Source organism: Manis javanica, chromosome 8 (assembly GCF_040802235.1).
Source record: "Manis javanica isolate MJ-LG chromosome 8, MJ_LKY, whole genome shotgun sequence".
NCBI classification, from domain to species: Eukaryota; Metazoa; Chordata; class Mammalia; order Pholidota; family Manidae; genus Manis; species Manis javanica.
This window is the reverse complement of record NC_133163.1, coordinates 124,687,964-124,704,072: the sequence shown is the minus strand read 5'-3', so window position 1 is coordinate 124,704,072 and position 16,109 is coordinate 124,687,964. Positions and strand designations below refer to the sequence as shown.

Below are 16,109 nucleotides of genomic sequence, written 5' to 3'. Positions count from 1 at the left end.
AGACGTGCGGTTGGGTCTCGAGGAACATGAGGAGGTGGCAGAGAGCTTCTGGAAGACAAGTGCTTCCTCCCTGGTGACGGGTGCAGGGGTGGGAAAACCGGGAGAGGAAACAAGCTGGCTGCAGCCTCCGCTTCTGGGGTCTCTGGTGAGCCGTCCCGCTCACCCTTCTCTGTCCCTGCCCCCCCCAGAAGCTGCAGTGAGAGGTGACAGGAACAGCTGTGTCGGTCAGCACTACAACGGGCCCGGCAGCGGTGAGTCTTCCCTGGGGGCGGTTCTGCACACACCAGGACCTCTGTGGGGCCCCTGCCAGATGTGGCCCTGCAACCGCTAGCACTGAGGGTCGGTAGGGACTACTCAGCCCGGCATGCCCGTCTCCTGGCACCTGCGAACCCCAGCTGTAGGACTGTGGGTGCCAGTTCAGGAGTGTCTGCTCAGCAGTGAGGGCTGCATGTGTGACCCTGAAATAAAAGAGGATTGGAATCTAAGTGACCTTGGTGCCTCCCAAGCTAAAGACCTTTCGGGATGAGCAAGATGGGGGTGAGATGACAGCATAACTGGGCCCGACAGGCAGCAGGTGGAGGGCACGCCTTTGCTTTATGCCTTATTCTTGCACTAGAGAAAGTCCCAGGGAGCCACTGTTGACTCTCACTTACGCAAAAGGTCGAGTTTTACATTACCGCCTAGTCCTTCAGCGTCTTGTTTCTGCTTAGCCAATGTCTTGAATCTGGTAGTTCAGATGTCACAGCCCCTAAATCCTTGTATGCTCCACTGTAAGGCTAGAGTGTTATCTTGTGTGACGTGTAAGGCACCTGGATTTTTTCTTTTCCACGATTTAGCCCCTTAAAGGCCTCTTCCCTCTTATTTCTCTCCACTTTCAAAGCCTCATGCAATCTGTTGATTTCAAAGACCACAATCTCCAGCCCGGGCCTCTCCCGACCCACTCTTCCCACAACAGTGGGAGAAGCCTTGCCCACACTCCGCACCCTGTAATCCGGCCCTGGGATGCTTCTCATTTGCGGGCCCTTTAAGGTGTCCCCCGGCGTCCCCCCTGCAGGGCATCCTTCAGAGATGAATCAGTCTTCTGAAGGCACAGCTCTGATCGTGTTGGTCCCACACCAGCCCCATTTAAAACTTTGAATGACTCCAACTGTGAAGCCCAAATTCCTGGCCCCTGCACTTAACACTTTCCGAGCCAGTCAGGGGGGCCGGCTCATGCTGTGGTGGCAGAGAACCCCACTTCTCAGTGGTCGGAATAAATCAGGAAGGGCCTATGGCCCACTGGCTAGGGGCTCTGTTTCCAGGTTATTTTTACTCCGGTGGGCAGAGCAGCTACCATCTATTCTAGAACATTGTTGACTGCCAGGGCAAGCACAGCTGGTTTATACATCTTCATGTGGCAGTGCCGCAGGCCGGTTCTCACAGCTGCCTGGCCAGGGCTCGTCCCAGGTCTGCCCTTGAGTTCAACAAGATGGGGGGGGCACACCCTCCCTCAGGGTCATGAATGTAGCAGAACTGGACCATCTTCCAAGGTTTCCCCAGCAAAGCCCATTCACAGGCACTGCCCTCCACCCACCACTGCTCCCCGACCTGGCTCAGCTTGGACCCGCCCTTACCAGGGTCCGCGGGGGAGGGGCAGGGGGCAGCGTGACCAGCATCCCCTCCTTTCCTGCAGACAGCGCTGTGCCAGAGCCAGCTTTGTGCGTGGCCGCCATAGACATCCACCAGTCCAACGTCTCATCCGACCTCTTCTCAGTCAACGTGCCCCCAGACAGCGGCAGCCATGGCGCCTGTGGCAGTGCCACCTCCGAGACCACTTCCCGCTTGGCGCGCAGCTCCATCCCGCGGACCCGGAGCGACAGCAGCCAGGCTCTGGGCTCCTCCACAGACTGCGGCTCGGCCCCCCACAGGCCCAGCCCCACTCCCGTGCCACTGCCAGCATCAGCCCAGCAGCAGGTGGCAGGGGACGCTGTCCAGGACTTGTGGTGCCCCCTGCCAGGGGACCCCGTCCCGGAGGGCGTCGGACGCAGCCCCCCTCCCCTGGCCCAGCCCGGCAGGCTCAGCCCCAGCCAGCCCCAGGCAAGGGCACAGAGCAAGTCTGCGGACCCGGAAGAATCAGGAGGGCATCGCTGCCCTTCAGATCAGGCCTGCCACCCACGCCCGGCTTGCTGCTCTCCTGCTGGGGGAGTCGAGACCCTTGGAATCCGAAGAGCAGGAGCTGAACCGGGTCCCTGACGCCTAGAGCCTCCGGGTGGGGGGGCTGGGAGGGGGGCGGCCTCAGGGTGCCCCTGCCTCCAGGGAGGCATAGCCAGGCCTGCAGGCGGGTGCCTCGGACCTCAAGGCCCAGAGCTGGTGCCCCCACTGGCCCTGCTAGGGAGGCTGGTGCTTGTGCCTCGGGTGTTTTAAACCCTTTTTACAGAACCAGTGTATGGCCCGGCTCCCCCAGGGCAGGGCGAGGGGCCCCTCAGCCTCCTCTGCTGCCTGGTTCTTGACCCCGCCCCGCGCCCTGGGGACACACTGTGAGGGCGGCCCTCGGGCCCCACCCCAGGCTGTCTTTGTGGGGACTCCTGGGTGGAACAGACATGGTCACACAAAGACCACCATCTCAGCCTATTTTGTTCTCATTCTCTAATTTGGCATGAGTGTTTCTGGGTCTTTTCAAGACAAATCTAGTTTTCACCTTCATAGGACAAAAAGGGGTGGATTTGGAGGTGGGTGGGAGGCTCATGGCGGGTAGTGGGGACAGCCGTTCTCCAATCTTGGCTCTAATAATAAAACCAGCACTTCCAGATGGCAGAGGTTTTCCTCTGGCTGCTAACCCAGGTGAGGAATTCAGAGCGGCTCCTTCGGGTTTGGGGCAGCCCCGCGGCCCTTACAGAGCGGGAGGAGCCCCGGGCCCCAGGCGTGAGGCTGCCCCACTGTGTGACTCTGGACCAACCCCTTCCCTTCCCTCATCTCCCCGCCAAAGTGGAGCTCAGAATTCTGCCTGCCTTGCTGACAGCTCCCCGACCCAGGGCCCCATCTCTTGGGGGCCTCAGATTCCGCAGGTTCGAAGTGAAGTGTGGTACCCCGCTTGAAGTCTGCTCTTCCTCCTGGGTCCCCAGATCGAGCCTCTGGTTATGCCCTTTCTCGGGGGGTCCTTCCGGGCTGCTGAGCCTGTCTGATTAGCGTCTCCCTTGCTGAAAAGCCTCCAAGAGAGTTTGTGTTTGTGACCACTGTTTTGTTTTCTGTCTAAAAAAAGGAGGGAAGACGACTTAATTGTTTTAATTTCAAGGGCTCCCGTTGCCTCACCCGGGTTTCTCGGTGTCGTCACAGCCCCTTCGTGAGCGGGCTTGCTGCCCCCATGCCCCCTCCTGACATGCCCCCTTCCCACCCGACTCGGTCCAGGCTGTTCTGGCTCGTCCCGCCAGCTCCTCCCCGGCAGGCGGGGGCGCTCTCTGCGCTCCTGTGGCCCATGGACTCGCCTGGGCAGAGCTGTGGCTCGTCAGCACCTGCCTCCCTGCCTGCCTCCCCTGCTCTGAGCACGGGGACCAGGCCTGAGTCCTGTTAGTGCCCCAGAACCCTGCATGAAGCCACAGGCTTTGGCCCAGAGCCACTCAGGAAAGATGGCTGAACTGGAAGAAAGGGAGGGAAATCACCACACGCAGGCAGGCAGCACCCTCCTGATTCATGGGGAGATAGGTTAGCGTTTGTCAAAACGGGCGTTAGAGGCAGCAGCACCCAACCAAGCCGTTTCTGGGGCGTGTCTGAGGCACTGGGGGCCACCAACCGTGTAACTGCAGCTTCCATTACCAGGTGCTCTGCAAAGGCTTCCATACACTTGGGCTCCTTGTATCTTTCGACGACCCTGTGAGGTGGGTATCGTAGCCCCATTTCACAGATGAAGAACCTGAGGCCTAGAAAGTTTGGAGAATCTTTCGTGAGGTCAGACACTAAGAAGACAAGCACTAACACTGGAGCCCAGACCCCCCTGGCAGCGTGGTGAGTGCTGGGGCTCCCAGGTCAGAGCTTTTGGGAGCAGAGTAGTCATGCTCGGCTGCTGGCACGTGATGGGCTGGAGGGCATCACGTGATTTACAATCGGTAAGGCAGGAACCAGCGGGGTCCTAACTGGGGTCTACATCTGCTGGACGACAAGCAACTACCATCCTTGGCCAGGCCCAGCTTGCTGACCTCCGACACCCCCCTTGCTGAGCTCCCATCACCCCAGCTCTTGGGCTAGTGCTGGCCACCCCAACAGGGAGATGGGCCCGCCTGCCTGGTACCAAGGGTGAGCCCCAGCTGCCGGCCAGTACTTACCTCTGCTGTGGACTTCTACCCCAGAGCAAAGCACAGGGCAGACAGGAGCGTGATGGGATAAGCTGCCAGGCAAGTCACTGCTGTTCGCTTCCTCGGTTTTCCCATCCAGAAAGACCACAGAAGAACACCACTTTTAAGACTGGTCATCGCAGGGTATTTACAAAAACACTGTGAGGTCAGAGTCTGCCTGAGCGATCCTTGCGGCCTTCAAGCATCAACAGGCCACCAGTGTCAGAAATGCTGCATAAGCAGATTAGACTGGGAATGTTACCAGGTCCCTGCCTCTCCAAGCAGAGTGCACAGTCACAGCATCAGAGGGTGCACAGAGACAGTGGGAGCCACTTACCTGCCTGAGGATGGGCGTGGGGTGGGGCCTCCAGGTCTGGAGTGCAGGAGGTGGAGTGTAAAAGCTTTGGTTTTCACGGCTCCCCCGGGTGCCATAGCCCAGAGTCACGGCTGGTGGGCAGCTGCGGATCTGCGGAGATGGAGCCCGCGCGCTCCCTGGGAGGTCTGCAGCTCTGGGAAAGGGCTTCCCCTTGCTCGCCCACCCTTTGAGAGAGCTCACTGTGGGTCTGGGTAACAGCCGCTGTTCCCTGAAAACCAGAGGGTGAGAACAGTAATGGTTCTCAGTCACTCATTTCCTGCTGTGACAGGGGCACTTTGCAGTCTGTCTGTATCACAGCCCTGAGAAGTGGGTGCTGCTTCTCTGCTTTACAAAGGAGAGGAAACGGGTACACAATGATTAAATGACTTCCCAAGGGCACACAGCCAACTAGTAAGCTAGTGGCAGGATTCAAACCCAGGTCTGCCTAGGTTGGATATGGTGATGTAGGTCAGGCTGAATATGGTGAAATGGGCTGCCTGGAACTGAGCCAGAGACAGAAATCAGGACTCCAGCCTTGGGCAGTTCCCTCCATTAGCCCCTGTGGCCCTTTCAGGTAGAGGGATCACCCACCCTCTTTCAGGGCCCCTCCTGCAGAGCCAGCCTCCTCGCCCAGCATCACCACCGGAGCTGGAGAGCAGACAATTCCTTGGCCAAGGTGCCATGACATGCCAAACCCCACAGCGCGGGCGCCGCTTGGAGCCGGCAGTGCTGGTGGCCAGCCCACAGGGAAGCCAGGCCAGGGCCCTGCAGGCTCGACCCGAAGTCCACCCAGAACTGGGGAGCTGTAAGGCCACCCCTGAACTGGCCCCTCCCCAGCCAGCACCAGGCAAGGCCTCTCACCCAGACCTTGGCTTTTCAGATCAAGTCACACAGACTGGGGGGCTTTTCGCAGACCCTGCACGATCAGAGGCAGGTGGCCTGGAATGCTCTTCAGGGTGACGTGTCCATTCCACCCATGACCCTCAGCTCAGGAGCTCCTGTCTTGCTTCAAGAGAGCTGCTGATCGAGGCTTCCGTTCTGCCCCCCGTGCTCCTCTCGGGTGCCGGCTCCTCATCTCTGAAGGGGAAGATTGAGAGTAGGGGCCCTGCTTTCTGGGAGCTGTGGAGAGCCTCAGATGGGATAAGGCTCCAGGAACCCTTCTTAAAAGGAAAGTACCTTACAAACAAGTCAACAGGACACCTGTGTAGAGTTTCTTAACAAAGACAACCAACAACTTTGGGGTCTGACACACAGTTAACCCCAAGTTTTGAATGGACATCTCAGGACAGTAGAGAAGTGCGGATCATCCCACTCGGGCTATTGTGCACAAAGCCCAGGCATCTGGATTCTCAGCCAGCCCCGCTTCTGGTCTTCTATATAGTTCCAAGTGAATCCTTGGACCCACTTCTTCCCCCTGTGCAACAGGAATACTAGCTCCTGGGCCCCCTTCCCCTTGAGGGTGGCTGGGAGAGCTAATGATGTAATGGAAGGGGAAGCCCTTTGAGAATGTTTCAAGGGAGACCCAAACAGAAACTGTCCTTATTGATAATAGATGCCTGGGGTGTTTCACTGCCTACTCACGTTCAGCACTTCTGTGGAAGGCTGCCCAGGAAATGCTGTTACCCCAGACGCCGATAGTTTGGTATGGGTGCAGAGAAGTGGACATGTGCCCTGTCTCCAGCCCCCAAAGCCAGCCCAGGCAGTCAGCCCCTCCTGGGTTCATCCCCACGGGTGTATCTCCATTTGTTGCCTATAAATCATGTCCTGGCATCAGCCTGAGTGAGGGAAGACAGCACTGTTGTGCCCGAGACAGGAAGCACCTTAGCTGCCTTTCTGTTCCAGTACAAGCCCAAATCTATGTTTCCCTGACATTTATAACTACTCTGGACTTTCTTTTTCTCTAGCGCTAAAAAGTTTGGTATCATCTCCTGGTGCCAAATTTAATTATCAAATGAAATGATGGAATATCGGCTGCGATACTTACAGCAAGCTGCCAGAGGCGCAGCACTGGCATAATTTCATGCAGGGCCCTAGCCTACAGCACAGGGGAGCAGCCTGCTTATTCATCCTGAAACAAGCAAAAATGAAATTGATTACCCTGGAGATCAATCAGGACATTAAACACTATGATGAATGTGGCACAAGTCTTCTGTGTCTCAGATTTACAGGGCACCTTTCACCAAGCGCTCTAGGAACCTCCCCAACATCAATTAGGTCTCATAACGAGTCAGGTTCACCTCCACCTCAGCTGCATAAAGAAACAGCAGGAGGTTCTGGGACCCAGGTTTGCTAAATGCCACAGAAGACAGCCAGTGTACAGACCAGATCGGATTCTAGTACAAAGCAGCCTGCTTCCCCAAACTCAAGAGTGGTTCTGAATGAAGGAATGTCAGGCAGGAGGGGGGCCGCGGACCAGAGCTGGTCATGTTCTTGGTGCTTCTGTGTCTCGTCCAGGCTGGGCCTTCTGCCTTGGATACACGTCTCCCTTGGCTATTTGGACGGCTCTCTCTGAACTCAGCTCAGAATCTCATCTTGCTCCCTCTGCGTCAGCCTGCCCCAGACGGGATGAGGTTCATCTCTGTGCTGCCAGAGGGGCTCAGGACATGGCATGTGGTTGCGAGGGGACTTTGGCTTAAGGCTGCCACTTCCCAGCTGAGTCCTTAAGCAAGTGTTTTAAGCTCTGCAGCCTTCAGTTTTCTCTTCTGGAGTGGTTCAGAGAGTGGGGAATACTACTGCACCTTGGGTTATGGCGCTTAACTGGAATACTGTATGATGAGAGCTCAGCACATCACCCTGGGTCTAACAGCTCTCAAAAAGGGTTGTTTTCTCCATCTACCTAAGCTGTTTCAGATCTTCCAACACATGCACAGAGGTTCAAGGTTCAAGCCTGAAGATAGCTTGAGAGATCACTGAGTTCACTTTGCCATTTTATAGGTGATGAAAATGAAGCCTCAAAGGAGGTGTGTGGCCAGGGTGCTTCTGAGGCAGTGACAGAACCAGGACAAGAACCCGAGTGTCCTGGTGACTTGGCCCCCCACAGGTCCCAGGCCCTGGACCCGTGTTCCCCATGCAGCCCCACAGTGGGAAGAGTCCTTCAAACTGGAGTTGAGTGCACAGAAAGGCAGCAGTGGCCTGCCTTTCACCACACGACCAGTAGGAGGAGGCAGAGAGGCTGTCACACAAGGGAAGCCTCACCTCGTCCTGACCACTCGCCAGTTAAGGCACCACAGGAAGCAAACACCAGCTTTCTTCTCAATAAACTAATTCTATCATTGCTCCATGCTTCTAATGACAAGCTTGCTGTTTTGAGGCAATGCAAACCGGAGAGTAAGTCTTGGAGAAGCTGGAAGATGCTGGGAGGCAGCCTGGTGCAGCAGAAAGGCCAAGCTCTGCGGACCCCGAATCCAGTTCAGGCTCCATGTCTCTCCAGGCAGTTGCCTCTGAGCCCATTCCTTCATCCAAAAAGGAGGGAAAATTGATACCCACTTGGGGATTGTTGTGTTAGCGAAGGGCACATAATGCAACCGTAGGAGGTTCCTAATAAGTATTCCTAATAAGTAATATTCACCAAAAATTCTGGTTTGTGTTGCAGTTCTGTCATTTGCTTTGTAATTTGGGGCAAATTCCATTCTCTCCTAAGAGCCTGCTTTCTTCACTGTTTCCTACCCTATCCACCTTTGATGGGGTAACTTACATGAAAATGCTTTATAAACCAAGAACTATCAGCAACTTTTCTTCATTTGGGCTCTCCACAAAGTATTTTCCAAAACCTAGGGCTATACAAAATTGCATCAGTGTGTCACCCAAGGGCTGTTTACAGGTTTATCAGTCAGGCCTCCTTTAGCTCAGCAATGGCTAACAAAATCCCTCTGTTAAGAGGTTTCCCAGCCCCTTAAGCCAACTTTGATGTCAACCAAATCAAACAAAAATGCCTTGTGAGACGCAGTGTGAAATGCACCCAGGCTGGCGCCCCATCAGAAAGAGCCAAGGCAGCACTTAGGGCTGGGGCTTCAAGCCCTCCGGGGCGGCACAGCTCCCCGCGCCGCCCCAGGAGGAGCCCCGCTCTCTGCCAGCCTCACCCGCAGCGCTGGACCCACTTCCACAATCTCCAGGGATCCGTTCAGTAACCAAAGAGCTTTCAACTGCACCCATCAAGGGCATAATGCCAGTGAATTCCTGCAAGTCTCCTAATCGTTTCCATTGCCCTTCCCCCCATTCACCCTGAATGTACCACCAGGCTGTTATTCCTCTAAGTTAGGTTATGAGCCCTCCTGGAAAAATGTCAATAACCATTCCCTGCTGCCAGGAGGATGCTTCCTGTGACTCGTTCAGGTGGCAAGGCCTTGGGAAGTCACACAACACTTTGTGGAGCAGTCTTCCCATATTTAATTCTAACAAGGAACAATTACTAACTAGCAATGTTTTTAAGTACTCAACAGATGTCCAGTCAACAAAAGCTGTGAATAATCTGTGTCTGCTGACCTCCTTACTTAACATCTATTTGCTACTTGTTCGTTCACTTTGGAATCTGCTTAAAATTCCTTAGATGACAAGGGGTCCCATACTTTTTTCTAAAGTATGGAAGGAAGAAAGACTCAAGATCGGGAAAATTCTATTGATTAATTTTTCCTGCAAATCAGGAAAAGACCTCTATGCCTCACCTCTCACAGTACCATTCCTGGCCCAGCTCCTGGAAGGGCTATACATTCCTCTGGGCAAAGCCTGAGAACCACTAACCTATGAAGAAAAGGGCCGAACACCTCAGCCTGTCAGTCAATGCCCTCCACAATCTAGCCTCAACTACCTGACACCCTCGACCCCTTCCTGACCTGTGTTCCTGCCTCTGACTGCCTCAAACATCCGTGATCTGTTTCCACTTCTGCCCCACATGCTTATGTCAAAGCCTGCACCCCTGAGGAGTAACTGGCTGGCACGCTGAGGCAGCCCTCCTTGTACCTGCTGATTACGCTTCCTACATGCTGTCTGCTTTTCTAATCATCTCATCTTTCCTGGTAGTTGCAAAATCTTGAAGGCAGGGGTATGTGCCTCCTGCAGCCTGTCTTCTCAGGGCCCGGAGGATGCTGTTCTGTTAGGACCACAGTCACTGCAGGGCAGTGGCTGGGCCAGACTCTTCTAGGTGTTCGCTCCAGGGTTCCACACAACACAGCTGGCATGCCAGGAACCCAGCAGGAAACAGTCCCCACAGTACTGCTGAAAAAACAGAGTAGGGGAAAAGCTGGATTCCGTGCTTTCTCAACTACTGAAAAGCAAGACCAGGGCCCCCACTGGGCTTCAGTCCACAGAGTGAGGTTGTTTGCTCGAGCTAAAGGGCTGTAAGGACCTTTGAGCTGCCCTCTCGGAACTGCCTTTGCCTACAGAGACCTCTGCTGTCTCAGAGACTCCAGACCACAAAGTCCCAGGGGGCTGTATAAGGCTAATCAAAGACCTCAAAAAACCTAGGGAGACAGGCAGGAACCATACACACACACACACACAGTAAAGCAAGCCACAGTGAACACCTTTCCTTCGCACTGTTTCAAGGGCTACTGCACCGAAAGCAGACACAAGGGCAGTCACTGGGAACTGACAGGCTGGTTTCCAATAAAACAGGGACAGAAAGCGCATATCAAATTCCCCCCTCCGGCATATAATATAGTTTTGCCCCCATGTAACACAACTGCCTTTAAAAGGGAAACTCTAAGAAGGTCCTTACAAAGGCTTTTAAGTTAAATAAAATCCTGCTGGAGAGACAAACCCAGAACACCATCTCTCCATCTCAGCGAGGATCCTGAGTTCGTGCCCTGCCTAACCAGCACCAGGCACTTGGTGCCCTTGGCCTGAGGTCGCTGTGTGGCAGGCCTCCCTGCTCCGAGACCAGATGACGCAGAAGCACCTCCTGGTGAAGCCAGCGCGCTGGAGCCGGGAAGCCACTCTGAAAGTCTGGCTCTTATTTATTAGCTGTCTGAGTTTGGGCAAGTTATATAACCTCTTTGTACCTCAGATTCTTCATCTGTAAAACAGGGATGATAATAAAAGCATCTAACTTGCAGGGTGTTGGGAGGGCTGAAGGGGTTTAATATGTGTCAAGTGTTAGAATGGTCCTGGCACACACTAAGCGCCACACTTACTGCCATTACAACGATGATGAGCTGTACACAGTAAACAGTTAAGAGAACGACTGCTTGGAGCTGGGGCAGGGCAGTCCCACTGCCAGTGAGCCCTGTTCCAGGGGTACCTCTTCAGCCAGCACCCTGGCATTTCCCCTGTCCCTCAGTCATGGTGTCCAATAGGGGCAGGGGGTGAAGGGAGAAGGCCCTGAGCAAGGTCAGTGCCCCCGGAAGGAGCCACAAAGACAGCAACAAGATACAGGAATCACTTTCACCAGGGCAACTCGGACCGTGTGGCCGTGGACGAGCCACTTCACGTTCTTCACTCCTCTGCCTCAGTGTCCCTATCTGCACATGAGGGCTGAACCAGATCACTGCTGAGGACTCTATGGTCCATTTTACTGCTTTCCTCTCACCTCATTAAAAGAAGGCTGAAATGTCAGAGGCATTTAACTTTTAGAAGTGTTTCACAGCAAGTGATTATGACAAAAATCAAACAAGGTTCAACTAGTCCAGCGCCAGGCTGGCCCCTCTGCCCCCTTCCCTCATGTATCACTGGTCCCTTCTCATCTTGTCCCCGCTGTTTCCCTTGTCCTGGTAATTTAATTAACTAACCCTAACTTCTCAAGCTGACCTGCTTCAGGGTGGCAGTTCTTTTCATTCTCCTCGCCTGCTGACTCCTGGTCTTTCTGACCCCAGATGCCTGACACACCTTCCTACAGGCCTGGCCCACCAGCCTCTGTCTCGGGCCTGCACTCGTACCAGCTTCTAGCGCCTTGTGGTACCTTGACCTCAGCTCTGCCCTAAGGCAGCCCGGTGAGTGGGGAAGGACTGCACATGTGGCTGACTCACAGGCCTGGCTACCTTCTAAGAGAGTCCAAAGGAAGCCATCAGAGGGCAAGAGAAAAGTCAGAGCCTTCTCTGACCAGGATTTCAAACATGTATAACGATTACTAACCTGTCTGTTAGCATTCGAGGCCAGTGTGTCTCAAAGCAGCCCCTCTTCCACTCCCATCTCTTTCACTGACATAAAGTCTTAGAAGCTGACAAAATGGAATAGAAATAAAATTTAACTTAAACCAACTAAATACATTCAGCAGGTTCAGGCTTAAGACAGGTTTGCTTTTGTCTTATTAGTGATGGTTTTCTGAAGACCTCAGTATGTTTGAGATGATACTCACACTTCGTGGCCATGCCTGACTGACTCTGAATCTGCCAGTTCACGCCCCTCCTCTCAGGCCGGCGGGACCCTCACTCACATCCCCCCACGGATAAGACAGACAGAGAAAAAATAAGATGATGCTTTTTTACTCCCTTTTTTCAATTTTCTCTCTTTCTTTATGAAGCTAGTCATTTTTCTGGTTGTAGGCTTAAAGCTGTAGAAAGGTTTTAATATACATTTTATTCCACAATTAGAAAATTTCAAAAAATAATTGTTTGGAACCACAAATAATTAAAAAGAAAGCACAATAATAGTCCCATAGAAAAGCATTCTGGCATCTGTTAGAATTTTTCCTCAAATTATGAAATGTAGCTCTCCATGCTTTCCAAGGATTGTTACAATAATTTTTTTTTAAAGCTGTGAATTTCCATGATTTCAGCTTGAGAACTTCGACATATTTTCCCTCTTAAGATCATGACTCATTTTTTCTTCAACAGTTCAGTCATTTCAGGAACTACCTGCAAAAAAAAAAATTCGCGTGAGCCTTCACTGTGCTGGGACTGCAGCTCCCAGGGCCTCCCAGGAGGCCGAGGGCAACAGGCGCGTCCCTGCTGAGGCCGCGGGGCTCCTCTCCGCCCCCGGGACCTCGCTGCTCTCCTCCGGTCTCTCTTCCCGCCTCGGGGGGGCCCCGGACACACGGCGGGCAGGACCACGGGCCACTCATTGCCTGGAAGCCCTTCTGACGCCACCACAGACCTCGGAAAGTCACCCCAGGGACCAAGGCCAAGTCTCCTTGTCTGTGCTGAGAGGAACATGTGTTTTCTACCTTCCTGTGTCCCAGCATTCTTCCTCCTGCCTTCCCTTCAAAGTCCACACTGAAGTCTCTTGCTTGGTCAGGACTCCTGTCACCGCCTACGGTACCTGCTCTATTCACATCCACTTCACAAACACTGTAGTTGCTCCTTCAGCACGTTCCTATCTTCTGGTGCAGGACACTCAGTATCACCAAGGCCTCGTGTTAATGCAGTGGCCAGTCAGCAGACACAGCCGGAAACCACCTCAAGTTGGCCCCATTTTAAAAAGGATTACTTACTAATCCTCACGTCTTGGCAGTTTAGTGGCTGCAACTATAGCCTTCAGTGTGGGGCTGCCCTGTGATGGCCTGGACAACAGCGAATAACAGTCATGGGGGTTCGAAGGGACTCGCACACAGAAGCCCACCTGGAAACCCGCTGAGCCACTTGGGTAAAATATCAATTACCCGGTCTTCCAAGAGGCTGTGGACTGCCCTAGCTCACCAAGATCCCAGCTGAACTCGCCACTGATGAACACAGCCTCTCAATTATTTAAGAGAGCTACATTTCCATTAGGTAGAAATAATGTGTTCGTACAAAATTTATTAAGGAAATTGTCAACATGTTGTTTTTTCTGAATGTCACTTTGTCTCTAGCCTATTAAAAGGCTCATGTTCACCATGGAGCCAGCAGGCATTAGCTCAGGGGCAGCATGAAGTGCTGGCACCACTCTCTCCAGTTTCCCTTTGTGTAGAGACCGTGAGCTTATGCCAGTCACACATGTGCTAAATGAGCTTCATGTGGGACCTACGTGTTTCATGAAAAACAGGCTAGAAAAAAAAAAAAGGCTAGAGTCCAACTTAAGTGAAACATTAATTTGGTTTAGAACATACAGCTTTTTAGAACCTTACAGCATGTCCCCCTGCCACACTCTCCCCAAAAGGGTTGAGACCTTTCTCCCTCCATATCCTTGCCATTAGATCAGCCTCAGATTTTCCAAGCATAGCACACGATGCCTTAGTCTAGGAAGAGAAACTGTCAGGTCAGGTTCACTGTCTGATGTATACCGAAAGATCTGGATTCTGATTTTATCTGTTTTAGATACTATAGAGGCTGCTCCCTACTCAGTAAGACCAAATGAGGATGAATTTACATTTAAAGTAAGATAATACACTGATATAAATGATAAAACAACTGTGTTTCACTTATTTACATAGTACTTCCTCAGGGTAAACACTATGGGAGATAGACAAGTTCAGGACTGATTCCTGCCCACAAGGAGTTCCATCCCTAGTTGGGAAGATCAGACAGAGGCCTGTGAACCACCCACTCAGAAATATGCTCATTACCCTATAATGTAAGAGGATGAGAAGAATGGCAAGATTGCTCCAAATTCAGGAGTTTTGAGGAAGGAGAGATTAGGAGAAATTGGAACACTCACATGAAGAAAAAGTTTCTGGGCAAAAAAATGAGGCGGCAGACAGAGATAAACACTGCAGATTCCAGAGACAGTAAAGGGGTTAGAATCACTCTAGTGAATAGCTGTGCTGGGCACAGACGGAAAGGTTCAAAAAGACAGGTGGTACGCCAAGTCCAATCAACTGGAACAGAGCAGTCTCTCAGACAGAGATAGTGCTGGCACAACTGGATATTCACATGTTGAAGAATGAAGCTGGACTCTCACAATTAACTCAAAATGGATCAATGGCCTAACTATAAGATCAAAACCCATGGAACTCTTAGAAGAAAACACAGAGGTGAATCTTCATGATCTTGGATTTGGCAATGGATTCTTAGATCTGATACCAAAACCTAAACTGCAAAAGAAAAAACAGATGAATTGGACTTCATCAAAATTAAAAACTTTTGTTCATCAAAGGATATTATCAAGAAAGTAAAAAAACACAAAATGGGAGAAAATACTTGGAAATCGTATATCTATCTAATAAGGGTTTAGTATCCAAAATATATAAAGAACTCCTATAACTCAACAACAAAAAGACAAACACTCAATTAAAAAATGGGCAAAGGACATGGATAAATATTTTTCCAAAACAAATGGCCAATTAGCACATGAGAAGATGCTTAACATCATTAGTCATTAAGGAAATGCAACTCAAAACCATAGTGAGATATCATTTCATACCTACTAGGGCAGCTATGATTTTAAAAATGGAAAATAAGTGCTGGTGAAGATGTGCAGTAACTGGAACCCTTGTGCACTGCTGGTAGAATGGCAAAATGGTGCGGCTACTAAGGAAAGCAGTTTGGAGGTTCTACAAAAAGTTAAACATAGAATTACCACATTGCCCAGAAATTCCCCATCTAGATATATACCCAAAGGAATGGAAAGCAGGTACTTAAACTGCACTGGATTAAGCCAATATTCACTGTACTGGCTTTAGGTGTCACATATATGACACTTCTAGGATGTCTATAATAAAAAAGACAGACAATAACAAGGTTAGCAAGTATATGGAGAGACTGGGAGTCCTCATACATTATTGGTGGGAGTGTAAAATGGGGCAGCCACTTTGGACAAGTTTGGCAGTTCTTCAACTTGTTAAACATAACATTACCAAGTGACCCAGCAATTTCATTCCTAGATATATGAATTAAGATAAAAACATATGTCCACACAAAAATTAATACATGAATGCTCAGAGAAGCATTATTTATAATAGCCAAAAAGTGGAAACAACTCAAATGTCCATCAAAATGTCCATTATCAAACATATAAATAAAATGTGGCATATCCATACAATGGATATTATTTGGCAATAAAAGGGGATCAAGTGCTGATACATGCTACAATATGCATGAACCTTAAAAACATAATTCTAAGAAGCCAGCCACAAAAGACCATGTATTACAGGATTCTGTTATATAAAATGTAGGATTGGCAAATGTACAGAGACACAAAGTGTATTAGTTGTTGCTGGGGGCTGGGAGAGTACAGAATAGGGAGTGACTGCTAATGGGTATGGGATTTCTTCTTAGTGTGATGGAATGTTCTGGAATTAGATAGTGGTGATGGCTGCATAACTGTGAATACACTAAAAACCACTGAATTGTATATTTTAAAACGGTGAATTTTATGGCATGTGATTTAATTACATTTCAGTAAAGCTATTCCCTGTCACTATGACTCCAATATTTACCATTTATCGAGCACCTAACAATGTACTTATATGGAAGGAAATACAACAGGTGGGCTAATATATAACACAGACTATACTAGATACAATATAATATCATTACAACTTTGTAAGGTAGGTGGTGTAATATTTATATTACTTATGAGGAAGTCTACATTCAGAGAGATTAAATAACTTGGCCAAGATAATTTAACTAGTATGTGGCAAAGACAGAATTTGAATTAAAGTT

The 16,109-nt window shown here is 51.0% G+C and overlaps 2 protein-coding genes and 1 long non-coding RNA gene across 4 annotated transcripts in view; 1 reads left to right on the top strand and 2 right to left on the bottom strand.

The window, feature by feature from the left end:
• Positions 1–2,788, top strand: part of TMEM266 (transmembrane protein 266) — a 170,471-nt gene extending 167,683 nt beyond the window's left edge. The window contains 3 exon segments of the mRNA XM_073212231.1: positions 189–251; positions 1,673–2,009; positions 2,011–2,788. Coding sequence (XP_073068332.1) covers positions 189–251; positions 1,673–2,009; positions 2,011–2,239 — 629 coding nt within the window. The 3' untranslated portion in view covers positions 2,240–2,788.
• A 138-nt stretch (positions 2,789–2,926) lies between these two features.
• LOC108404929 (uncharacterized) lies at positions 2,927–11,706 on the bottom strand. The gene is made up of 5 exons (XR_012120820.1): positions 6,644–11,706; positions 5,521–5,736; positions 4,642–4,888; positions 4,296–4,535; positions 2,927–3,893 (listed from the first exon to the last, which is right to left on the bottom strand). It is a non-coding gene; the product is annotated as an uncharacterized lncRNA (long non-coding RNA).
• A 443-nt stretch (positions 11,707–12,149) lies between these two features.
• Positions 12,150–16,109, bottom strand: part of ETFA (electron transfer flavoprotein subunit alpha) — a 116,588-nt gene continuing 112,628 nt past the window's right edge. For both annotated transcript variants that reach the window (XM_073212233.1, XM_073212232.1), the window contains one exon: positions 12,150–12,446. In XM_073212233.1, the coding sequence (XP_073068334.1) occupies positions 12,408–12,446 (39 nt within the window). In that variant the 3' untranslated portion in view covers positions 12,150–12,407. The remainder of the gene's footprint in view (positions 12,447–16,109) is intronic.